The sequence below is a fragment of the Malaclemys terrapin genome, chromosome 2 (genome assembly GCF_027887155.1).
Source record: "Malaclemys terrapin pileata isolate rMalTer1 chromosome 2, rMalTer1.hap1, whole genome shotgun sequence".
In the NCBI taxonomy this organism is placed as follows: domain Eukaryota; kingdom Metazoa; phylum Chordata; order Testudines; family Emydidae; genus Malaclemys; species Malaclemys terrapin.
The window spans coordinates 247,393,960-247,420,712 of record NC_071506.1 but is presented as its reverse complement, the minus strand read 5'-3'; the positions used below and the strand labels follow the sequence as shown (position 1 = coordinate 247,420,712).

Here is a 26,753-nt window from a genome sequence, read left to right as displayed (position 1 = left end):
AGGACAGCTGGAAAGATTATTTGTATATTTATTCCTCCTCTTTCACCTTTGAGACATTTTGCAAAATGAAAAGGAGGTTTGCATAGACTCTGTTTGTCAGAGGGTGGAGATGGATGGCAGGAGAGAGATCACTTGATCATCACCTGTTAGGTTCACTCCCTCTGGGGCACCTGGCATTGGTCACTGTCAGTAGACAGGATACTGGGCTAGATGGACCTTTGGTCTGACCCAGTATGGCCATTCTTATGTAGGTTTTGCTATTGAAAACTATGTTTGCCTTGATAAATAGGTGAACCTGCAGTGGGTGGTAAGTACAAATCTTTCACACTATCACAGATCTGGCAAAAAAAAAAATTTGCTGGTGTCATATAGCTGTACCCTGCATGACTATCTCTTACCAGACTCTCTTATCTAAACTCTTTCTATTTGCTTATCATATTTGTCACTGCAGAAGCTGTACCTCATTTTTCTGGGAATAATGCTAACAGGTAGCCCTTATCAAAGCAGCCCGACAATACATTCATGCAATATATCTAGACCACATAAGCCCAAGGTCTGGGATCCAAATGTTTTTCCAGAAAGTCAGGCTCTTTTATTAACAGGATTTCTCCTTAATATATTTTCATAGTGAAGTTTATAAATCTGTGCAATTTGTTAAGTTATACAGCCTCTGCCCAGCCAAAGCAGAAAAATTCCCAAGTCTTAAACAAATTTCTTTATTTTTTCCATTCTCCTGGAAGCCACAGTCACACATGTTCATGTGTCTCATCGAATAGGTAGGCGTATTCTTCTGAAGCCCAGTTCATGGGAGACCTACAGAGTAGTAGACTCAGAGTGCTTCATAGCAACACAAGGAGTTAACCTTTGAGAAAAGTCATTGTATGGCCTCTCTTGTCCATTTATTATGAAACTAATGAAAACAACTTCATAGCACATGTAAACACTGACAAGATTCCCACAAAAGTAACTCTAAAAACCTTTGGAGCTACAAAAGTTACTTCATATAATATTACCCCCAATTCCTACGCTCTTGGACAGAAAAATGGATAAAAAGAAAAACAGGCTCACATGAGACAGATATAACTGGATTACTTTACCTGTCCTTTCATGACAACACAGTCTTCTTGCCTGTTGTTCGCATGGGTTGGTTCACCACGTAGCCACTTGGTGTATGTCACAGGAGTCCCATCACTCCATTCAAAATACATCTGAACCTTATTGTCATTCAGTCCAATCCACAGCTCATCCATTGGCTCTAAAAATCAAATTAGGAGATTTGCTAATAATCATTTTACACAGTATGAACTTTCAGTTCCATTCTAGAGTGAAGAATTTATGCTCAGGAAGTTTAAGTAACAGCTTCTGGAAGTAAGTCTCTGCTTCATAAAACATGCTGACTGTTCTTCACAGGTCTAATTTTATCAGGAAGGGTCATCCCCCAAACCGCGGAGATAACCTGACTACAATAGCTGGGTCTCAGATTTCCTCCAAAATGCTAATTTATCTAAACTGGATTATCATTAAAAACTGAATTATTTTTAGCTCCGCTTTCCAGGTTCAGATTTCTTGTAAATTGCTGCAACCTAAATAGCCTTTCATGAATTTCTAAAAATGGCCCTTTTTTAAAAAAAAAAAAAAAGGATGTACTTTCCTTATGTTGCTACTCTTCAGTACAAACAATGAGCAAAGCAGAATTGTCCTCATTCTTATTGTTTAAAAAAAATTATGCATTATCTTGTAGAGTTGACAAATCAAAATACTTGTCACTTTTCCCAACATACTGCAGGTCATTCCTGTTCTTGAGAATACTTTATTCCTACCCCAACTAAAATGTGCAGTAGGAACTGTTTGGATTTCCCCCTCTTCACATCCCTCCACACCAGGCAAAACTATTTGTCTTCATTTCTCGAGTCATTCACATCTTATCCATCGTCTCTTGTGTAGTACAGATCCATTGACTCCCTGTCTTCACTCCAACAATCATGCCAGTCTATCACCTATCAGTCCATTTTCCCCACAAATACCTTAATACTTTCCCCCATGCTCTCCTTTATGTGGGGGGAACAGCTGTAAAAATGCACAAAGCCACCATATTATTCTCCTCCAGATCTCTCCTATAACTCAACTCAACCATGATGCCTACAAAATACATGACAATGGCTCGACGTCTGATGTGCTGTGTGACCACTGCTTAGTACACTAATCTCAAATTTCTCACTGTTATCTTGTGCTCCCCCGTCTGTTGTATCCACTTGTTGTGACCTGTCATATACATAGACTGCGCTTTAAGACTTATGACTCCCATGGAGACAAAAAAAACCCATTTCCACAAGAGTCGTAAGCCTTAAAAGCACAGAGGCTCCAGAACTGTATTGGCATTGTAAACGTTTCTGCACTGTAAAGTGCAGAAAGCAATCAATTGGTCTCCGGAAGTGTCTCATAATCCCTCTAGTGGCCTTTGCTCATTGTTTTGCACTTGGCTGCCCTGCAGACATGCGCCCCTCCCCTTTCAAAGCTGTTTCTGACAACCCTTGCATGCTGTACTGATCTGCTCTGGGACACAAAGCAAACCATTAATGTGGAATGCTCATGCTCGTGCTGATGAACACAGAGGCAGGCATATGTATGTATGTATGTATGGCCTTGGCTACACTTGCGAGTTGCAGCGCTGTAAAGCTGCCCCCAGCACTGTAACTCACTCCCCATCCACACTGGCAAGGCATTTGCAGCGCTGTATCTCCGTGGTTGCAGCGCTGCATGTACTTAGGGTGACCAGATGACAGAAGTGAAAAATCGGGACGCGGGGGGGCGGGGGGAGGGCGGAGCAAAAAACAACAACAAGCCCCTCCCCCGTGCGCGCCTGGACACACACCCCCCAGCACCAGAGGGTGCGCTCAGGCCAAGTCCCCCAGCCCCCTCCCTCCACCCGCTCTCGGCAACTGCCTCCCCTCCCGCTCCGCTTGGAACGTACCCACGCTGCAGATGGGGCTGGGGAGCCGATGACCAAACACACGCCTCCCCTCACACCCCGCACTGGAGCTGGACCGGCACATGTGGGAGAACCCGCCCGACAGGACGCTGGGCTACTGGCCCTTTAAAGGGACGGAGAAACGTCCGGTTCATGGCCGGATCGCGGTGCCCACAAGTGCGGCCCCATGGCTCTGCCCGAGGGCCGGCCCCAAAAGCACTGCCTCCACCCCGGCCTCCCCATGGGTCTCCTGTCCCCCCACCCCCGTCATCCCTCCCAGAGCCTGCCTGGCACAGCCCCCCGCCCCCGCAGTGCTAGCCTCAGGATCCAGCAGGCAGGTCCCGTCCGGGGACCCCAGCACCCCGCACCCACTTACTGCTGCACTCTGGGTCGGTGCAGCGCTTGCACTCGGCGAAGCACCAGTCCAGGTGCTTGGCGGCCAAGCAGAGGGGCCACTGTGCGGGCAGGAGCAGGGCAACTAGGGCGAGGAGCAGGAGGGAGAAGCGCAGCCATGCTGCAGCCATGTTCGCAGGGCTGGCAGTGGGGGGAGGAGGGAGCATCCCTCTGGCTCCTGTCCACATAGCTCCAGCACGGGTCAGGTTGAGGGGCGGGGCGGGGGCTCGCTGCTGGTGCCTACAAGCCCCGCCCCTGCCTTTGTGCGTGCCTGGGGAGTGGGGCTGCAGCACTCTGCAGGCGCCTGCCGGCCAGCAAAAACTCCACTGCACTGCCCCAGGGCCCGGAAGAAGAGGTGAGCAGTGCCGGCTTGCCGTGGTCCCCCCGATATCAGGACAAAGTGCGTCCCGACCGATGTAAGGTCGGGACGCAGGACAAGTCCCCTAAAATCGGGACTGTCCTGATAAAATCGGGATGTCTGATCACCCTACATGTACTCCACCTCTCCGAGAGGAATAGCGAGTGCAGTGCTGGCGCTGCAGTGCTGCGGCGCCAGTGTGGCCGCCCAATGCGCTGGGAATGGCCTCCAGAATTATTCGGCAGTATCCCACAATGCCTGTTCTAGCCACTCTGGTCATCAGTTCAAACTCTACTGCCCTGGCCTCAGGTAACCAACCATGTGACCGACCCTTTACATTCCCCGGGAATTTTAAAAATCCCCTTCCTGTTTGCTCAGCCCGGCGTGGTGTGGAGTGCTATCAGCGAATCTTTCCAGGTGACCATGCCTCCACGTGCCAAGCGAGCCCCAGCATGGAGCAATGGCGAGGTGCTGGACCTCATCAGTGTTTGGGGGGAGGAAGCTGTACAGTCCCAGCTGCACTCCAGTCATAAGAATTATGGGAAGGTATCAAAGGACATGATGGAAAGGGGCCATGACCGGGACGCCCTGCAGTGCAGGATTAAAGTGAAGGAGCAGCGGAGTGCCTACCGCAAAGCCCGTGACACAAACGGCCACTCGGGTGCTCCCCCCGCGACCTGCCAATTCTACAAAGAGCTGGATGCGATACTTGGGGTTAACCGCACCTCCACTCCGAGCACCACCATGGACATTTCAGAGCCGGTGTGGGGGGAGGAGGAGGAGATGGAAAACAGGAATGATGGTGGTGGGCCGGATGGAGATGCCCCGGAACCCCTGGAGCCATGCAGCCAGGAGCTCTTCTCGAGCCAGGAGGAAGGTAGCCAGTCGCAGCGGCCGGTACTTGGTGGAGGACAAACAGAAGAGCAGGTTCCCGGTAAGCGGTTTTTTTTTTTCGGGAAGGAATTTTTTCAGTGCAGGCTCTTTGGGAGAGAAGGGCTAGGCATGCATGCCTAGATGCAGAATAGTGCATTGATGTGGTTTATCACATTGTGGTAATCAGCCTCGGTAATCTCCTCGAATGTCTCATCCAGAACGTGTGCAATTCGCTTGCACAGGTTTATCGGGAGAGCCACCGTGGTCCTTGTCCCAGCCAGGCTAACGTGTCCGCGCCACTGTGCCGCGAGGGGCGGGGGGACCATTGCTGCACACAGGCAAGCTGCATATGGGTCACAGCGGAAGCCGCATTGCAGTAGAAGACCCTCCCTTGCTTCCCAGGTCACCCTCAGCAGTGAGATATCGTCCAGGGCAAACTCCTGTGGAAAATGTTGGGACAGTGTTCAGTGTAGGTGCCCCCTGAAGCGGTTGGCTCTCCCCAAGGCACAGAAACCCAGAGGACAGTGCAGCCCTGAAACAATCAGTCCCCCTTACTCACCATGTTGAGGCTCCCGTGGGATGTGTGCGCTCTGTTTCGGACGAGAAAATTATGCTATTGTGTAGACCCTGTGTGTTTTCTACTCCTTAAGTGTGGGGGGAATCATTACTCTGTCTGGTATAAACAATGCTGCCTCTGTTAAATGTTGCGTTTTGCCTATACAATTGCATCAACCTTGAGACCTCAGTCGTCCCTCTTATCGCCTGCTCAGAGACTGCAAAGACTCAGGAAGAGACTGCAAAAAAGCAAAGACGACATGCTGCAAGAAGTGATGCAGCAATCTATTAAAGAGAATGAGAAAGCACAGGACTGGAGGGAGAGAGAAAGCAGGATCCGCCAGGAAAACGCAGCACACCGGCGGCAAAGCACCATGCACTGGCAGCAAAGCACTGATAGGCTCATAAGCATCCTGGAGCGCCAAGCAGACGCTATCCAGGAGCTGGTAGCCATGCAGAAAGAGAAGCAGTACCGCAAACGCCCCCCCCCCCACAGCCCTTGTCCCAAAACTCTTTCTGTTGTGCCCCACTGTCACCTCCAACCCACTTTCCCCAACTTCCGTGTTCTTCACACCACCTGCTGCCTCCAACACCAGTATCTTCACCACCCAGCCCTGAAAACCACGACCCTTACCCTCTGCACTCAACCCCCATCACCATGCAGTATAGCTGTCCTGAAGTGCAGCACTCACTGCACAGCACACCAGACAGGACATACGCGAATCTGTGATTGTACTGTTCCCCACTCCACCCCCTTGTTTCTTTTCAATAAATGGATTCTTTGGGTTTGAAAACATTCTTTATTACTGCATAAAGTAAAAGACACCTTAGCCCAGGAAATAAACAGGCATTGCAAGTCTGCTTGTCTGCTTAGCAAACACTGATTCCTAAAGATTGGAACTACTGCACTTCACTCCCGTGCAGGGCACCAGATATCACTGCTGGTTTTCAGCCTCAAATTGCTCCCTCAAGACATCCCTAATCCATGCAGCCCCGCGCTGGGCCCCTGTAATAGCCCTGCTCTCTGGCTGTGCAAATTCAGCCTCCAGGTGTTGAACCTCAGAGGTCCATGCCTGAGTGAAGCTTTCACCCTTCCCTTCACAAATATTATGGAGGGCACAGCACGCGGATATAACCGCGGGGATGCGGTTTTCGGCCAAGTCTAGCTTCCCATACAGAGCTCGCCAGCGGCCCTTTAAATGGTCAAAGGCACACTCCACAATCATTCGGCACCGGCTCAGCCTGTAGTTGAACCATTCCTTGCTGCTGTCAAGGCTCCCTGTGTAGGGTTTCATGAGCCACGGCATTAACGGGTAAGCGGGATCTCCAAGGATCACAATGGGCATTTCAACTTCCCCTACCATGATCTTCCGCTCTGGGAAAAAAGTCCCGGCCTGCATCTTCCTGAACAGCCAAGTGTTCCGAAAGATGCGTGCGTCATGCACCTTTCCGGGCCAGCCTGTGTTAATGTCAATGAAATGCCCACGGTGATCCACAAGCGCCTGGAGAACCATAGAGAAATACCCCTTCCGATTAATGTACTCGGATCCTAGGTGGGGTGGTGCCAGAATAGGAATGTGCGTCCCATCTATCGCCCCTCCACAGTTAGGCAACTGTGCAAAGCCATCCACTATTTCCTGCACGTTACCCAGAGTCACGGTTCTTCTGAGTAGGATGCGATTAATGGCCTTGCAAACTTGCATCAACACGATTCCAACGGTCGACCTTCCCACTCCAAACTGGTTTGCGACCGACCGGTAGCTGTCTGGAGTTGCCAGCTTCCAGATTGCAATAGCCACCTGCTTCTCCACTGGCAGGGCAGCTCTCAATCTCGTGTCCTTGCGCCACAGGGTGGGGGCGAGCTCCTCACACAGTCCCATGAAAGTGGCTTTTCTCATCCGAAAGTTCTGCAGCCACTGCTCGTTATCCCAGACTTCCATGACGATGTGAGCCCACCACTCGGTGCTTGTTTCCCGAGCCCAAAAGTGGCGTTCCACTGTGCTGAGCATGTCCGTGAATGCCACAACCAATTTCATGTTGTACGCGTTACGTGGCTCGATAGCATCACTGGACTCCTCACCCTCACTCTCACTGTCACTTTGGATCTTAAGGAATAGTTCGACAGCCAAACGTGACGTACTGGCAAGACTCGTCAGCATACACCTCAGCAGTTCGGACTCCATTTCCCGCAGACAGATCACGCTGCACAGAAACCGTTGAAAGATGGCGCCAAAGGTGGACGGAAACAAAGGGATTTCTGGGATGCGAAGTGATGCATCACGGGGCATTGGGACAGGACCCAGAATTCCCCTTCCCACACCCCCTTCCCACAACCCACGGCGCCAGAATGGAAAAAGGTGCTCTGTGGGATAGCTGCCCATAATGCATCGCTCCCAATAGCGCTGCAATTGCCGCAAATGTGGCCACAACAGTGCGCTGGGCAGCTGTCAGTGTGGACAGACTGCAGCGCTTTCCCTATTCAGCTGTACAAAGTCAGGTTTAACTCACAGCACTGTACATCTGCAAGTGTAGCCAAGGCCTATGTGTGTGAGAGAGTGAGCGAGAGAGAGATTGCTGTGCAGAGAGCTGGGGATGGAGGCGGGGGGCTGATATCTGAGTTTCCCCTTCCCCTGCCTCAGGACTGGTTGCTTCCTGCAGCTGTCTGAACTTACAAGACTGCATGCTGACACACTCTCTGTCCCACAAAACACACCATCTCCTCCCTCCCTATACACTCCCTGTAAAACACTCTGCCCTCCTCCCCGCACTTTGTAGCTGGCGATGTAGTAGGATGCCCATGGAACAATGGGATTGGGAAACCTGCATCATATGACGTTGTGCCTGCCCCATGAGGCATTGCAAACCCTTCCCAAAGCACCCTGCGGCCCATTGCACAGTGGGATAGCTACCACAATGCACTGCTCTCTTTGCCATTGCAAGAGCTGCTAAAGGAGGCAGGCCAGCTGTTTGGGGAGGCTTAGCCTCCCATGGCCTCTTATGACAATCACCCAACGGTCATTGTATCCCTTCCCTATGGATTACCTGCGCTGGACACCCGCCCCACACTTACGTAATCAGTTGCAACTCTCGTCCCTGCTCACCATAACAAAGCCCTCTCTGAATCCGCTGCGGGGAAGGTGAACAAATCCCCACTCCACCTACACCAAACTGGAGGTGAGGGAAAAATTCCTTCCCAGCCCTCCTAGAAAGGATGTTGTGCACGGGTGCTCACAGCAGGTCCCGACCAAACCTGGTATTTTGCAACCTACAAGGGGAGTAATGGTGGGTGCTGCTCTGCTTTGTGCAGGGAAAAGAGGATTCTCCCATTGGGCTAGTCCCTTTTCAACTCCCCAGCCCTTCGGGTTGCTGGGGGATGAGTCAGCGTCACCACCTCTTTTGCTGCAGCCTCTGAGCCTCTTTCCCACCCCTGCCCATAAAGTGCTATTCCCTCTCCCCCAGCAAGCAGGACAATGTCCTCCCCACCCTGCATAAGGTTTGGTATCGTCATTCTTTGGCAACACGGCATCGGATACGTGGAAAGTTCCACCATTCTGAAAGATTCTACTGGTTTTGTTAGATTTCCCCCTTTTAAAGATAAGGAATCTCTCTGGTACAAGTTGATTCTTTCAAGCTTTTGGAACTTCTGAAGTGCACCCAGTGTACTTGGGGCATTACTAGAAGATTGTTCATTTTTCAATATACATATTGATAGGACCCTGTAGAAATACTCACTGTACCCAAGCTGCGAGACAATAAAGCTGTACTCTTCAACGTTGTGGATACTGGCCAGATCGCCATCCTCCTTTCTACATGAAGTTAAGGCATCTTTCCATATTTTGGTGTCTCTTTGAATTATGTAACAATGACCTGCATATGACATCCATTGAGCAGGGCATTTAATAGGCACATTAGTCTCTGAAGGAAAAATGACAATGAAAGATTTCAGACCAGTACAAAAAAAGGAATAGAAAATTACATAAACAACCACCATCTTTCCTTTTGTCCTTTATGAAGAGTAGCAGGTCTGTCTGGTATTGCATGCTGAATTCACCATAGAAAAATAAAGCACATTCAAGTAAGACTAAAAGCATTTAGCATGTGAAGATAAATAAAAAATACATCAAAAAATGTTAGAAGATTGCTAAGATAGCAAAGACAAACACTGAAAAGTTAGGCAATGACGGAATTAAGGTGTCTGTGTCACCTTAATTCAGCCCCCTCGTGCCTATGCATTATAATACAAACTAATAATCTGACTCCTCAGTCCTCTTCCTCTACCATTTCTCATCCCTCTGCATTCAGATCAGAATTCCTCCTTCAGCTCCCTGTCTGGACACCAGCAGGGGCAGCACTGTCAGCACAGGGCAGACAGTGTCCCTTCCCTGAGCCTTTGCCCAGAGCCACAGCAGCTCCAGGTAGCCGGGACGAGCAATAGTCATCAAAGTCCTGCTCAGCCCCTGCTACCTCAGGATGGAGCATGCTCAGTCACTTTGTGAGGACTGCTCATGCACAGTCCAGTCAGCATACAGAAGCTGTGTCAGGAGGGATCAGGTGCAGTGCAGATGGAGAGGGTCTTCCAAAGGTTTAGCTGCTGAAGTCTCTACTAAGCATGTGTGAACTGAATTATTTTGGTGGCTTATAATTTGGCCAAATTTGGGTGAATTTTCACTGGAGTGGCAAAAGGTACATCTTGTGACATTGAGGTAAACAGCTTGCCAAATGTCAAGCCCTGGCTCCAAAGAATGGAGATGCTAGCACTTCTCAATTAAAGGGTTGGAAGAATATTATTAATGTGTTCAAACCACCACATTTCCTCCTAACCTCATTCTGAGAAGTGGCTGGACATTTTACCAGAACCTTCCCGAAAGAAGTCAGCCTGAGGCAGACACCTGGTATGGAAAATTTCCATACAAATGGTTAAAGTTTGGCAAAGTATAAGCAACTGAAAACAGGGTATTATAATGGAAAGTGTTGGGCACCCATAATAGATGGGGAAAGACCCCTTACAATTTAAACACATAGACATTGTAAAATTCCATACTTGGGCAGAGGTTTTTTTCAAATATTAAAAATAAAATGTTCATATTGTGAAGCTAGTGGATATCATATAACAGAAATTCCTGAGAGAAGTAACATACAGAAGCACTACCTCACCTCTGAGAAGTACTTATATCTCAAAGCCCTAATCCTGCAAAAATCCATGTATATAACTTCACTCCCACATATAAGCATTTAATGGACTAGCCCCATACGTCCAAGGAGAGACAGGAGAGTTGGCTCTCTTGCATTAGGAAAGAAAACAATAACAACAACAATAGTTGTTTTAGGAATATTTTCTAAAGAAGTCCTTCCTCCTTCTTTATTAAAGAAAATTAGACCTCCAAATGTTTCTGTTTCTAAGTTCATTACATGAGGCTGCACTAGGGTACTGCCAGCAATCACCTTGTTGTTTTATAAACCCCATAATACGATTCAGCCTTAGCGGGGTACTCCATCAAAGGTTAGCATAAATAGAATATAGCTGCACGGAAAGCCAGCTAGCATACTTGTTGCACAGAAATTATAAACTACATATGGGCTTAGTAAGCAGCATTACATGGACTAGAACAAGGGCAGAAGTCCTGTAGCACAAAAATTTCAAGTGTTTCATAATTAAGATCATTGGGGGTAGAGTAGAGGATGCATTTGGGCAGAGGGATTTAGTATATACCCTGAACATACCTAAACAGGCATCCAAAGCTGTGTCAGGTTGCAATTGCACATCCAATTTGAGATAGAGAATGATGCTAATTAGCGTGCAATTGCTCGTGCAATACACACACATTTACAGCACAACTGCTCAATGTAGCATGCTTCTTTGGCATATGCCGTTAAAAATTTGTCAGGACATGTCTGTAGGAGTAAGGGTCTGGCTTTGAAAAATCTAGCCCTGTATGCATGTCCAACACAATTTTTGCATTCTTCTGTGAACTGTTCGTGTGCTGGTGCTAATGGCTGCCACCAGGTGAGTCTTGGAACTAAAGACAACCACAGACCTCATTAAAGCCAATGGGTGTGCCAAGCAGTCGTTCAGGCTGTGTAGATGGTGCAATCAAGGCCCTTTATACAGTACAGCTGGGGGACATGAGGTCACCATTCAAGACACTAGACTGCAAGGCAGGCCACAGCCAAGCCAAAGGACTGAGAGGTTTCTTTGGCAGCAACGTAAGGGCTAGGATATTGGTTGCAGGTTGTGTGTTGGAGGCAGAAAGACAGAAGAAGCAGTTATGAGTGCAAACCTGAGAAGAAGTAGAAGAGCAGCTTCTTGGGCACAGAATTTGCTGCAGTAGCAGACTAAGGGATTTCTGATCTAGGAAAATGCCTGCTGCTGTTTGTTTCTATTCTGTTCAGGGAAACAGAACTTTGTGTACATTCTTTGTAAATAAAGAAGATTATACCAAGAATGCACCTGAATCATATAATCTATTTCTCATCCTAACTGAAACAACTCTGAGTTCCTGAACTTCAGCTACCTGCTCACGCCAAAAGAGGCAACAATATCTAAGACAATCAAATTTTGGACAAGCAAATCCAGGCACTATGTAGAAGTCCTCATCCCATATGACACACGCTACATTTAGACTATGAGAGATGAAAAAGCAAGAGAGTACAAAACATAACTGCTTAAGATCTTGTCATGCAGGTTAACACAGGTGACAGATGACAAATAATAAGACAGTTATGAAGATGGAATTAATAGTCTCCTGGTGATCCACATATCAGTGTCAAGATGCAAACTCTCATCTCAAATGCTTTGAAGCCCTCAGACTTTGCCAATTTTTTTTTTATTAGATTGCTGTGGTCCTTTAATGGAAAAATAGATTTTTGCAGCATTAGGCCAACATATTCCTTGAGTTAATGAAAATCCTCTTCCTTTACAAAAGTAAAGGGCAACACAGGTACTACAAATAGTTTGGGCAGTTTGCAGTACCATCATTTAGATTGTATTTAGTTATAGACTGTCACGTAATGAACACTCTGCTCTCCCATAACTCATATACACAGCCTGGCTAGATGCAACCCATAATCTCTAGGGTTGACTTAATGTCAAACATGTGCTTAAGTGCACTGTTGTATTGGGACCTAGGCCACTTTTTTCCTTCCTTCTTGGGGACCAGGTCCTCGAAGGCACCAAGTGCCACCACCTACCCTTTACATCAAAGGGAATTGAGGATACACAGCACTTTGCAAGATCACATCCTGCTTCCTTCCATGACTCTTACTCCCAATGGACATTTAGTAAATTGCTTTACTATGTGCATCTCTGCCAACACCATATTGCTACTGTCATCGCATTTACTTACTCTCTCCCCCAGCCCCACGCATCACCCCTGCGCACCTCCCCCGGCCTCACCTGCTGCCCCCACACACCTCCCCTGGAGCGTCCCCCAGTCCTGCCTGCGCCCAGTGTCCCTACCTATCCTGGGCAGTGGGCGGCTTCCCCCTGCAGCTCCACACTGTGCTCCCTTGCCAGCTGCTACCAGCTACAAGGGAGCGGAGCCAGGGGCAGGCTGAGACGGCTGCTGCACCTGCGGAGGGCGCATGGCAGCCCCCCCGCCCCCTGCAGGTGACTCCAAGTTGACTCCGGGGATGGGGGGGCTTATCCTGGCTGGACCTCCTGAACAACAGTCTGGGGGGGGGGGGGGCTTGGGTGAGTGTTGTGCGAGAGGGGCCGTGGAGGGGTCCTCCCCTCCCCCAGAGCGGGGAGAGGGCTTGGGGGAATCGTCCTCTCTGGCCCCCAGCCCCGGGGGTAGCCTGCCTGCTGCACCCCAAACTCCTCATCCCCAGCCCAGCCCCACATTCCAAAACCCCTCCTGCACCCCAACCCCCTGCCCCAGACCAGAGCCCGCACCCAGCACCCAAATTCCCTCCCAGAGCCCACACCTCTCCTGCACCCAAACTCTCCCAGAGCCAGCACCCCAAGCCCCCTCCTACACCCCAACTCCCTGTCCCAGCCCAGAGCCTGCACCCAGCACCCAAACTACATCCCAGAGCCTGCACCCCAAACCCCCTACCAGAGCCTGCACCCCAAACCCCTTCCCAAACCCAAACTCCCTCCCAGAGCCTTAGGCAGGTGTGGGGGGCGGGCGGGACCTGGACCCGTTCTGGGCACTACCAAAAATTCTACAAACCTACCACCCCATGTATGCAGGCATATTGTTTTGTATATGTAGATTGCAGCACTGGAAGCCATTAGAGGTTTGGAAATTCAGGCAGACAATTTTGGTCAAAGAGTAGTAAAGATATAGACTAGGTTACCAGTAAAGGTCACTGAAAACAAAACCATATGGATGTAAGGAGACATCTGGGCATTTTTCTGGAAAGAGAGGGGAATGCTGGGGGGGGACAGAAACAGTGAAAGTATGGAGATGGCACAAAGAGAGATTTTAAGGGAATAGCTTTCAAGCTAAGTGGTATTTTCCTGCCCAGTACTACTTTGTGTTTTCACTACATACATTCAACTGGTCCTAGATCTATATGCATGTTTCTTCCTAAGAAACAAAATAGTTCTTAAAATACTCTAAAAAATTCCATTGCCACCCGATACCAAAATGCCTTGGCAAGTTAGGCTGGTCTACACTGGGAACCTACATAGACATAGCCACGTCTCAAAGGGGTTTGAAAAAATCCATACCCCTGAGAGACATAGCTAAGCTGACCTAAGCCCCCGTGTACAGCTTCAACCTAGCTACCGCCTCTTGGGGAGATAGATTAACTACAGTGATGGTAGAACCCCTCCCATTGGCATAGATAGGGTCTTTGCTGAAGCACTACAGAGGTGCAGCTGCAGCTGTGTTGCTGTAGTATTTTAAGTGTATTTAGTTTTATATTACAAGGTATCAAATGTGTTAACAAATAGCAACAGTTTCTCTTCAGCAAATGAAAATTTGATGTTTTAGACGATTTCATTGCCCTTTTTCAAAACAAAGACTTTAACCTGTTTCATGTACGGACAATGACATCTCTGGGGCACATCATTCCCCCAAGAACTGTGCACAGAGGGGCCCTTCTGTTTGCTCATGGAAAGGGGAACTCAGCCACTTTCTGCTAATCCAGGGATGTAGGCCAAGGGAGAAGGCAGATTGTGTGGGGAGTGGGTGGGACAGGACTGCCATGGGGGGGGGGGAAAGCAGTGGAATCCCCCTCATTCTGAGGTGGGATCTGCAGAGTCCTGAGGCCACTCTTACTCTTCCCTCATCTTTTCAGACTCTAATTACATAGCATTTAAAATAATTGCCATTATTGATTTATTTTATCAACCAACCTACCTGAAGGAATAATGAAAGACTCTAAAGTGGCATTTCCTCTTTTACAAATGTAGCCAAGTTTCTGATCACATTCCCGGTTTTCCCATTTAGCACCTTTTCCAGGATTCAAGGCTGCACAGATTTTTCCAGGCTCTGGGGAGGGACTTCCTTTGATGAGAAATAGATACAAAACCAGAGAACTTTCATATAAGCACATCACTATCTAAAGAAAACATTTGTGTGGCCCTTACTCTGTAATTCTTCGTCATTTAATTCCAATACTGTTTTACCAATTTTAATCAGCAGAGGTCCGATTTAAAAAATGCAGCATCATTTCCCCATCATTCCAGCAACTTTTTCTCGTCTGTTTTGATCAGCAATGAAATAATTAACAATGCAGACATTTAGATAATCAGTAGAATTCAGAGTAAACAGTTGATTGAGATGAATGGGGCTGTTCACACTTCTCAGAGCTATTCTTTCAGGGTGTCTGGACACTCCAATTTTTAACCAGTTTAGATTTTGAAGATTTTCTTCACAACTGCAAGGGCTAGGCTCTTGGTTTTTTTCCTTTTCAAAAGAAGAATGGACAGACTCTGGAGCACAAGAGGCAGTCTACCAGGCCTAGGAAAAGGACCACTTCAATGAGATGCAGTGGACTGGCCAAGTCCAGGGTTTGACTATCGCTTTAAAGACTTGGTAGGTAATTAATTAGCTGACTGCAAAAACTGATGACAATCTGAAAAGTTGCTTGCCAACTTGTCCAAACAAATGACAATAACAGGATATTTGTGCTAGAAACTGACAAGGAACTTCCAGGAAGGAGGGTGGGGGAAAACCTATGGGAGAAAAGTAGTAAACTACTGTATAATTAAATCACTACAGTAAATTAGAAGAGTTTTCCTGAATCCGCTTTAATATTATTACACTAATCCTGTTTTTCTCTTCAGCCTTTGAACACAAAAGGTATATGATCTATACAAGTATATATGAATATAGTTCATATATCACAGCAAAGCAATACTTTTTAATGTGTAAGAATGCTCAACTGAAATTGTTTTATGTTATTGCTGCTATTTTATTATTACAATAATTACTTTATTAGTAATATTTTCATTGATATGATGCACATTCCTCTCGGATGTGGGTGTCATTATCAAAAATAAAAAGTAAAATAAAAACCAGCAAGTTGATTTAATAAATGAGAACGTTCAACTGAAACTGGTTCTTAGCTTGCACACTCCTGTGAATGGCACAGGCTAGCTCTACATGTTGGCATCTGACCACCTAAGTCTGAGTTTTTTTCATTATGTAATTTTATTTTATTTATTTATTTATGACCAGGCTGCTACTGATCCTACAAACACATACAGTGGATGTAAGTCTTACAACCATCAGCAGTCCCCTTCGTTGGTACAACTCCATCTCAAGCAATGAAAGCTTTCCACCAGCCTATGTGGGGCTGGTATATAGAGTCTTTCTGTGGTGCACTCAGTATATTGCACCCGGTGTAGCCCCTGCTGAATATAACTAGCAGGGAGGTTCTTGCACTGGCTGTCTGTATGAAGGGTGATTTTCACTCTTTGGTAATATTTATTCCATTCTCCACTATTGTACATATCTGACCTCCTGCATAACAAATGCTATAGAATTTCATCCAGTGAACTTAATATTTTTATGCTGCTTAAAATAAAGTGCTTCATGTCCTATTGATTTTTGTATTTAACTGCCCTGGAACATATTAATGCTTAAAAAAGAAAGTCCTATTTTCATGCAAATGTCCCAAATATTTTAAAAAGGACAAATGTACAAGTAATATTGTCTGTAACAAGAACACAGTTCAAAGTTTTCTATGAAGCACCAGCAGTTCTCTAATTATATCTAAGGTGAGAAATAGGATATGACATATGGGAAATTTAGATGCCATGTGAACAAAACGTAAATACCATGAAGCTTTCAAACATTTTTCTGGGTTTAGAAGCTATGATTTCTATTTTTTATTTTTGAATTAAGTGCAGAATTCTGTTCTTGATAAACACGAAATGAATTCTGTTGTATGTCCACATTCAGCTCCTTTTAACACAAGTTAAACAAGTTCCATGCACATCAGAGGAGTAGAACACTGGAGCTGAAATCCATTACATTGAGCTAAGAGCAAAATTTTGCCTCTAAAATGGATTACCAAACCAATTTATACTTACCTGGAACCCAGTTTAAGTATCTGAAAGGACTACCACCACTCCATTGCCATCCACTGTTGAAATTCAAACTGTTAAGACCAAACCAGAGTGAAGAACTCAGTGTCCTGGTTAATCCTAGAGAACCAAGAGAAAGACAGAAAAGGTCATCATTGGGGTGCAAAGCGATGGCAGATGCTATTCCAGTCTACGGAGTAGTGGCTGCAGAAGGGTTCTGTTGCAGCTTCAAGCCAGCCTGTCACTTGAGGACTTGAATACCATCCACTCTCATTCATCGTTTAGCACCCGGCACAAAGCAGGACTACTCAGAATTTGTACGGATCAAGTGAGTCTGATTTCAAATTATTTGGCAGTATGGGAATTTTAAGCAGTGGAGGCACTTACAGTTCATTCTAGCATTAAAGGTATTACTGGTTCCAGTATTCCCAATTTTAAGTACAGAGAATTTTGCTACAATGAGTAATGCATCTAAAACTGAATTAGCTTTTTAAGTGTGCCTACTATAAACACATGCACACAAAGATAAGACTAACCACTTTACTCTTGACACTATAAAATGCAAAATGTATGTTAATACTCCATTAGGGTTGCATGGTTTAAATCACAATAGGTCAGAAATGCAAAAGTTAATATTCTGCCAGCAAATATTAACTCATCCACTTGCACAACCTGCATCATTTTTGGTATTTCATGGCAATCAGTAATAAATTACTGTACATATTTAAAGAGCTTAAAATGTACAAGATATTGTAGCATGCAAAAATACTATTCATATTTTATTAAGAGACATTAAAAATAATCCCTGTGTCTTTTTCTTCTAGTTAGACTTGCAACTTCTGCTGTTTCACCTGCTTTCAGGTCTGCAACCATTTTCCTGGTACTGATCAAGTCAATATCACCATAATCAATTTCCAGATTATGATCACAATCCTGGAAACAGTTATACACATAAGTAACTTCTTGTACGGGTTGTCCCATTATTGAAGTCAATAGGACTACTCACATATGTAAGCATTAGCAAGTTTAGAGCTTATTATTCTATAGTTTACCTCTTACTTCTCTTTAAGGCTTTGGAAGGTTACTTGACTGACTACTGAATGTCAAATTTTAACATAGGGCTTCATTGATCTCAGAAAAAACATTGCACTGATATGGGTCACCTATTTCTGCTTTGCTAATAGTATAGGATCATGGTGATAGAATATCTAGAACAAAACGTTTGTGTGATAGAATATCTAGAACAACATGCCTTTGATGCTGTCAATCATGCAATTTAAATATGTGCTAGATCAGCAGTTCTCAAACTGTGGGTCAGGACCCCAAAGCGGGTCGCGACACTGTTCTAATGGGGCTGGCGTTAGACTTGCTGAGGCCTGGGGCTGAAGCCAATGCCTGAGCCCCACAGCCTTGGGCTTTGGCCCGCTGACCCAGGGCAGCAGGGCATGGGTGGGCTAAGCTTTTGTTCCCTCCTCCTGAGATTGAGTAGTCATTTTTGTTGTCAGAAGAGGGTTGCAGAGCAATTAAGTTTGAGAACCCCTGTGCTAGATGATACGATGCAAGACTGTTCATATTCTGTAATCTAAAAGAAACAGTGCTTGAATGTACCAGTATGGTCCTGCAATCTGAAGAGGTTCAACAAGTCAAGAACTTAATGTGTCAGGAAACCCTGGAGGTCCTACCTATGCCATGATTTCTGTGTTCGACAGGATTTTTAATTCGAAAATAAAAGTTTAAGGGAAAATATGCTACAAATATTATTAGATACAGTTATTAGAAAACATAATCCTTTTCTAAGCTTAAAAAATGGAAGACACTTACAGCACAGGCAAGGTTGTCATCTGACTATTGTAACATGCTCAAAATATTTTCTTACTTACCTCACAGTATTATGAGGATGAATTAACATGCATAAAGTACTTTGAAGATATAAGGTGCTATACAAGTGTTATAGTTACAATGTACAGAATAAAAAAAACTGCTGCATTTGCAGTAGTAATCATTTGATTACTCTACCTGCCAGGTACGTTTGCTCATGCAACTCTGTGATACTTAATAATTCCGCATTCTGTTGCTGACAGCTTTTCCTTGCCTGGTGCCACATTAGGGCTGATTGGGAGTTTATCTGGTAGTGGACTCCTGTCAATGAATCTGTATACCACAGAGTGTCAATGCCTGTAACTGTAGAGATAAGTAAGATATGTTATTGTTGGTTTCTATGAGTGACCCAAATGAAACATAGAATAAATTATGGAGACTAAGTGTACAAACACCACTGTTGTAGTACAGAGGCAGATCTAAAATGATCTGAGGATCACAGGTGTATTAATATATATACACACCTCTACCCTGATATAACGCGACCCAATATAACACGAATTCGGATATATCGCAGTAAAGCAGTGCTCTGGGGGGGCGGGGCTGCGCACTCCGGCGGATCAAAACAAGTTTGATATAATGCGGTTTCACCTATAACGCAGTAAGATTTTTTGGCTCCCGAGGACAGCGTTATAGCTATTCCATAGCTAAGCCAGGACAGTAGAGTTGACTGAACTACTCATTACATATAATAGGCTAGACTCTCAGCCAATTACTCAGGCAGTATAAAGCCCCTGCCTAGGCTTGAACATGACCAGCTAAAACCATGCTAAAGGAGTTCGCCTGCATCTACAGGAGGGGAAAGGTTGAGTTTAGGTTGGGCTTAACCAGCAGGGGTTAGCTAAGTGAGCGTCAACTCGACCACTTTTCCAAGTCAAGACAAAGCCTCTGGATGACGGGACAGAGCAGAGCCTAATGGCCTACATCACCTAACGTCTTCTAATTTTCTCACACTGAATCTTCTTTTCAGTAATAAAATATGAGCCTTACACTGTGCTAAAATTCTTGCCTCAAAGAGTTGAAACTTGTATATTTGCTGATCATGAGAAAAGAGAAAGTGTCCAAAGAGCTGAAATTCCTGCAGCATAAATCAGAGGCTCTCTGTTTGCAAGCTGTGAAACAGTTGAGAGAAAGGGTTCTTTTCCTTTTCCTCTTCTCAGAAAAGCTCAGAAAACTTTAGTGTGTGAGTCAGAGAAAAGCATTACAATAAACAATACTTAAGACAAAGGAGATATATGTTAAGTGTCAGTAGGTCAGTAACCAGTTCCACGTTTTCCCTGTATTGGAGCTGATAGCCTACAGATAACATTAAATGCTTCATTTCAAATTAGCCTGACACACTAGAAACAAAAATATATGTTGCAATATATATTTTCCTGGAAAATGACAAATTTTAATATCAGTAGCTAAAAACAAGACCATGTCCAAGATGTTTTATGAATACAGGAAGGAATAATCTCTTTGGTATAATATGTTCTGTTTAAAAAAGCACCCTGAACTGGAGCACAGAGAGTACTGACTTGAGGTAACATGGAGATAACTGATGTTACTATTTATTTTTTTCCAAAAAACATGTTTGACCCGATAAGAAGCATTTAAATTTTTTTTTAGATGCATTAATATGCTCTGGCCTGTTGGCAGCTACTTTTCTACAAGACAATTACCACAGTGTCAAGATAAATCCTTTATTATGAACAGAAAGTATGTATAGAAATCAGGTCACAAACGTTCTACTGCCCTGTGTAGCTACTTTCTTTGTTTCTGCTCCCAACAGGAACTGTGTCGTGGGAAACCAAAGACTGCATTTAGAGAGTACAGGAAGCGTGTCCTCTCTATTTTTCCTGGAGGACTTATCAATAGCACGAACTGTCACCACAAGATTGCAAGTTCAACTCCAGCCTGTAGCAGTAATAGCAGTAAAAATTTTACCATCTACCAGCTGCTCAGTGGTCTATAGAAAGGAAGCCGGTGGTCTCAGTCCACTTCCAAGTATATAGGTGCTACCACTCTCAAAACAACCACTAAAACTGACACTTTTGTTAGCATGCTTACTAGAGACACACCATGGGCAGCATCATTACAAGAGGAAATCGAGAGACAATTCTGCTACATGGCCAATAAATTTAGCTTATATCTATATCTCTCCCATATTCAGGAAGGAACCCAGCTATTTTTATATATGGGATTCACATATGTGGCTAAATACAATGCTGTCTCAAGTAGAAAAGAAAACAAGAAAAGATCTTCCTTCTGCTTATCTCCTAGCTCTCTTCCCTTGAAGTGCTCTTCCCTTTCCTCTCACTGAGAGGATCCAAGACCCAGATAAATTTATCAGGTCCCTCTGACTGTTTATAAATGTTAGGTCATCCACATGAACGAAAAGAAACAATATCATATGACTTGAGTGACCAGTTATACAGCATGAGTTTCAAATCACAAATACACTTGCAATGAACTGTTCATGAGCAATCCATAGGCTAAACATTTGTTTGCAGTAAACAGCTGAACAATTGCCCACAGTGAAAAAATCTGTAATAGTGGTAGGTATTTCACCGACAGATAATTTGTGAGTGGATCCAGAGATATCTAAATTCACAAAATTAATCGCTTATTGTTAATTGTTCAGCCAGCTCCATTCATGACCTTACACCGTATAACAAGACTCCTTCCCAAGCCCCATGGCATGAGGTGCTCTAGCCTCTCTGGCTCTGCCACGTAATGTCTTATCTAACCTCGATTTTAAGTTCCTTGGGGCAGGGATTGTGTCTTATTTAGCTGTAAAACCTCTCTCACACACACACACACACACACACACACACACACACACACACACACACACACACACAAGTCTGAAATAGCAACAAGCTTGCCCTGTTCCCGCCTGTTCTGTGAACAGAGTTGCCTCCATTGCTGTCAAGCCAGCATCTTTTTTATGAGCACTAAATTTACATGAAAAAGTGTAATAGTTTAGTTGTTTGCACTGAATACATTCAATTTATACAGCTGCTCAGGGCAGTTTAATACAGAGTAATAGCCCTTTCTTATTTGAGTACATTGTCCCATAATTCAAAAGCTCTGTTGTGGTACTATTATTCTTTAGCTTTTAGATATAATTAAACCTGCCATGAACATCACCTTTTTAGATACCCAACATCATCAATTTACAGTCCACTATGGCTTTGGGGCATTTTAGAAAAAGTCTGTCAAGACTATTTTCTGCCAAAGCCTATTTTGGATGAAAAAGAAAATCAAATCAAATTGTTTTGTTACAAAGGAGTTAATACAGCTCAAAGAAATTGTTAGGCAAGAGCATCCCTACCCATAGGATTGAAATAGCTCAGACATAAACCCTAGAACCAAACACTATGCAATAACATAGTGAGTTCAAAACTCGATCTGAATATGAATTCTGCAGGTCAGGCCTATCTTTATTTAAAACATACCACACAAATAAACATCATATTTAATTGCTAGTACTGAAGAACCAGGAAGGAAACATGAAGGCAATCAACATAATGCAGCTCTTTGCAAAAACAAACAATCATCTGAATGAATTTTCGTGAATTATGTCAAAGAACCAAATACAATTTTAACAATTTCAAGATGCTGCCTCATCTGTTTTATTTAGAGCATGCTAGACAGTTAACACATATTAAAGTGAGTCCTGCTCTGTGTGACATCTTTATGGGATTAAGGTTCACAATGTTATTGGTACTGAATTTAAGAGAGCTGCTACTGACATGGAAGAAAAAATAATTTCAAATATTATTTCTTCTGAAAGGCAATGTGAGGAAATTATGCAAGGCAGACAAGAGGAGGAGCAGTGTGCTTTAAAGAATGAAGGCACGGTTACCTATAACTGCTGTGGTTTTCTCAGAGTCTTAGCTTTATTGTGGTAACACTGCCATGATGCTACAAATGAAACTGAGATGAGGCTTTCATTCTAACCCCCTAACTCCTAACCGGTCTGAAATAATAATTCTAGTTGTATTCTGTCATCAAGGCAGAATAAACAGCCCACAGTTTTCCCAGCACCACACAGAGATGTTTCTCTTGGCTCTGGCTTCGGTCAGCTAGCGCTCTACTGATAGGACACAAAAAGGAAAAAGGGCCCTCAGCTCTGGGCCAAAAGAAGGAAGAGCACCCTCACAGTGGAAAGAAGGCAGACCAGAGGAGCAAGAGCTCAGTAAATCTAGCTGATTTCATGAGTAGGAGTAGTTTGTACCCTACTGATCTTTCAGGGTCTCAAGTTTATAAAGGCCCTCTAAAGACTTTGGACCTTTTGGACAAGTCCTGTAGAAATTACCAAGTTTGAAATCAGGAGGGTTTGATAACAACTAAATAGGGATCTATGGAAATTCCTCCAGAATCCTATAAAGCATGATATCCCTCTAACGGGTTTTTTAATCATCCTATAGAAATCTATAGAAGATGTAATGTTCCTCACTTGGTTATCTCTCCAAATGATCCACTTCTGAAATCTAGCGTGGCAATTTGGAATTATATTTTTAAATCTACTTACTTATTTATTACCTGTTTTTATCATAATTAAAGATGAAAGGGCATTTTCTTTTAAACTCCTCTTTTCAGCGACTCTTTTGAAACAATTACCAATTAACATTTGGGATAATAAAAAATGAGACATTTTCTCAGAACAGAGATGATTTTTTTAAATGTTTGAAGAAACGTCAGCCTTTTTAAAAAAAAATGTCAGTAATTCAATGTAAGTATGTTGTTCTGATTAAATAAATACATTTTATCTTATGCTTTTTATTTTAAATAAAAAACTAAGGTTTTTACTTGCACTAAAGTAAGGAAATTTAGAGTGAAGCTTCCTTATTTGAACCGTGATTATGCATTGCGATTGGCTTTTTCCTTGCAGGATCACAAAACATCGGGCAATCTGACATATTGTATTTGAGTAATAATACACTACAGTATAATACACTGAATAGAAGTTTTCTGCAAAACTCTGTGCACCATTTTAGGTTTAAATTTCATCTTTTTCTATAAAAACAAGACAACACCCTAGCTTCTAGTTCTGCTGCACAAAATTATGCAGATACTCTTTTGCATGCTTGAGTACAGGATCTGTGTTTAATTGCCCTATTATATGAGCAAATCTGATAACTAGAGGCTCAAATACATGCTTTCAGAATGTTGCATGGGTGTAGTTGGAGGCAGTACTTTTTACAACTGGGTCCTATCTACATATATGTAGTATTTAATAAGCTTCCCTAGAAAGGACATCAAGGCTGTGGAAAATGTACAAGACTCAAATTTTGTATTGTACAGTAAAGGTATTAAAATGAGTGACATCTGCACGATTAGTTTGCTAAATAATATGCAGTATCAGAAAGTCTCAAAAAACATACAAAACTTACATTTGAGTGGACAAAATCCATATTTTTTGTCTGCATCGAAGTCTGCAGTTGTTCCACACCAGAGCCAGCCATCTGACCTACCATCATCTGTACACTCAGCATACCATTTTTTATTATACTTGAATGGGAATACGCAGGGTGCTCCATTGCCATTTCCTAGCAATGTAAACATAGCTAAGGAGATAGAATAATAAAAAAAATATATGAAATATGGAATCCACGTCTGCCCAAGTTTGTGGTTATAGTATGGTAGACGGAACATCGTGCCACAGGATGTAATCTGTGCAAGCAATGAGTTGCCAATAATACCACATTCTATTTCCTTATTCTCAAACTTCCTGTCCCCTTTTCTATGATGAAATTCAGTTCAACAAGTTCTCAGTGTCAATAAAAACTAAAAATGTTCATTGAACAGAATTAACCAAGCATTCCTTGTACAGTATTAATAAGTATACAGTATTAATACGTATACAAAAAGTCAGTAGGGCTGAGGCATTACCACCAGTTAAGAATATCATTACTGTACTTCTGTAACGCAAAATACATGTTCTATGAACCAATTCGGTTATTGACTATAGTAGTTGGGGAGAATACGTGCTTTGATGAACTGGAAGGGCCTATACATAACAATGGCCCAAATTCTGTTAACCTTATATAAAATTCCCATTCATTTCTGAAGCAGTTTTGCCTGGAAAGGACTGCAGGATTGGTCTTACTAAACTAAATGAATACTACAGGGCTGGTGGGTGTGTGATTTGCACACAGTCCTGTGTTGGGGAAGGTACAGAGCAACATTATCTATGGGGGAGTACTGGGAGAGACTGTTTGTCAGGAAGTATAATCTGTCCCAGAGCATCCTGGTGTACACTTGAGATACCAGTGGTCAAGTGCATAGGGATGATGAGGGCATAACCTCAGCTCCTTCCTGCCTGCTTTCGAGCAACGTGCTCCCTTGGGCTTTAATTCTGCCCCTGGCCTAGGGAGTGCTACTGCAATCAGCCAGCGCTGGGGCAAACTGTGAAAGGGCAACTTCTTACATGCCTCCTTCCTGTGATCAGATTCTGACCCATAATAATTCATGTGTTAAAAAAAATCCTAAAGAAGCAGCCACAATTATTGTATATATTTATATCAACAAAAACATTGTACAATTAAATTCATTAAAATATCCAGTTAATTTACATATTCCACAAACATCAGGTCTGGGAACTGCCTCAAGTAATGAGCCAGTGTCGGGAACTGAACGGATGAACAGTTACACATACTCCAAGATAAACACAGCATATTTCCCAAAGAGGGAATGTCAAATGTTGAGTTTGCATTCTCAGTTTTTCTGTACAGGGTCCTACACACGTACAAATAACAGTAGCATTATATACTGTATTTGTATAGTTATATTCTTATCTTGTGTAATTAGTGCTACTATTCGACAGAATTGCTTTTTTGGAAGGTCCGTTCACTAGTAGAGCCCAATTCTGTAATAAATGGACCCTTCTCAAAACTCCTGTTGATTTCATTGGGAGTTCTGCTCACTGAACAGTTACAAGACTAAGAAAATTAATAGGCATCAAAATGTTCTAATAGTTACACTAAGAAAATAGTTCAGAATGAAGAGATTAATTTTCAGAGCATTACCTTCATAGAACCGGGAGCATAAATCATCTGTGGATCCATAGATCTTCCACTTACTCCATACTCCTGATCCTTTGTAGAGCATAATATTCTTTTCCTGTTTGTTGCCATAGTTGAAAAATAAATCTTCACCTTGGATTGCAAAAAGGGTCTCATTTCTGCATTCCCATTTTTGGAGTTCACTTGCCTTATCACATGGATACAAAGTGATCGGAACCCAATCTTTCTTTGATGGTACTCCTAAGCATAACTTCAATGATACACTCATCAGCTGGTGATCAGAGACCCACCTGAATTTTTGAGACTCATTGTCCTGGTTGCAAGTCGCAGTTGTAACTGAACTAGAACTCTGAACTTCTACACAGCGCTTGTGGTCTTCATTGTATATTAAAAATAGTTTGGTATCTATAAAACAAAAAAAAGAATAATAATATTGCATGGGGATGATTTTAGGTAGACGTAAGGGTTTGTTGACTCAAGCAAGGGCCTTTTGATGCTTGACTGTGGGTTAAGTCCTACCTACTGTTCAGTTAAACTAGGAATGATTCTTTACTGCCCTGCACCTTAAGTAGTCATTTCCCCTATTCAACGTGTGCGCAAAATGCTACTAATTCTGATTTTACACATTTTGCATATTGTAAATGACAATACAAAAGATGCAAGGCAATGGAGAATCAGACCCCCTGAGACCTAAATCAGCAGTCAAACTGGAAGAGGGAAAAAATAAAAAAATAAAAAAAGCTGAGATCACAGGAGTCATCACAGGAGTCATTAAAAGCCATGCACTATAGACTGCGCAGCTCTTCAAAATCTGATTGTGCACAATCTCTGGGCTCCCTGAGATTGCTCCCATTCAGTGGGGTTTGACAGTACTCATGGACTCCATGGCCCCTGGCTTCCCCTTGGGTGGGGGAGGTCTGATGCCCTGACAATCTACGCTAAAGTCCCTGGGCTTCCTTCTTTAATGGGAGGGGGAGGAGTGGTTGTACCTGCCAAATATCAGCCACTCATGGTGCCCAAATGACAGATCACTCCAGTAAATTGTGCAGATCTGTGATTCCCCGCCACACACCCTCCTTTCCCACATGCTTTCCCACAGAATGAAATAGCTAACAGTGTTGACGTTTTAACTATCACCACAGGGTACCGTCATTAACACCTCCCTGAGCTATTGTTCCTGAATTTATTACAATTTTTTTTTTCAAATGGGTGGAAATTGGTGACAAAACA

At 43.8% G+C, this 26,753-nt stretch overlaps 1 protein-coding gene across 1 annotated transcript in view; it reads right to left on the bottom strand.

Annotated features, from left to right (window-relative positions):
• The window catches only part of LOC128832914 (macrophage mannose receptor 1-like), a 90,780-nt gene that overhangs the window by 58,800 nt on the left and 5,227 nt on the right, over positions 1–26,753 (bottom strand). Inside the window, exons 2-8 of the mRNA XM_054020619.1 lie at positions 25,527–25,928; positions 23,892–24,065; positions 18,646–18,810; positions 16,636–16,749; positions 14,456–14,602; positions 8,880–9,062; positions 1,098–1,255 (exon numbers count right to left, since the gene is read on the bottom strand). Of these exons, the coding sequence (XP_053876594.1) occupies positions 1,098–1,255; positions 8,880–9,062; positions 14,456–14,602; positions 16,636–16,749; positions 18,646–18,810; positions 23,892–24,065; positions 25,527–25,928 (1,343 nt within the window). The remainder of the gene's footprint in view (positions 1–1,097; positions 1,256–8,879; positions 9,063–14,455; positions 14,603–16,635; positions 16,750–18,645; positions 18,811–23,891; positions 24,066–25,526; positions 25,929–26,753) is intronic.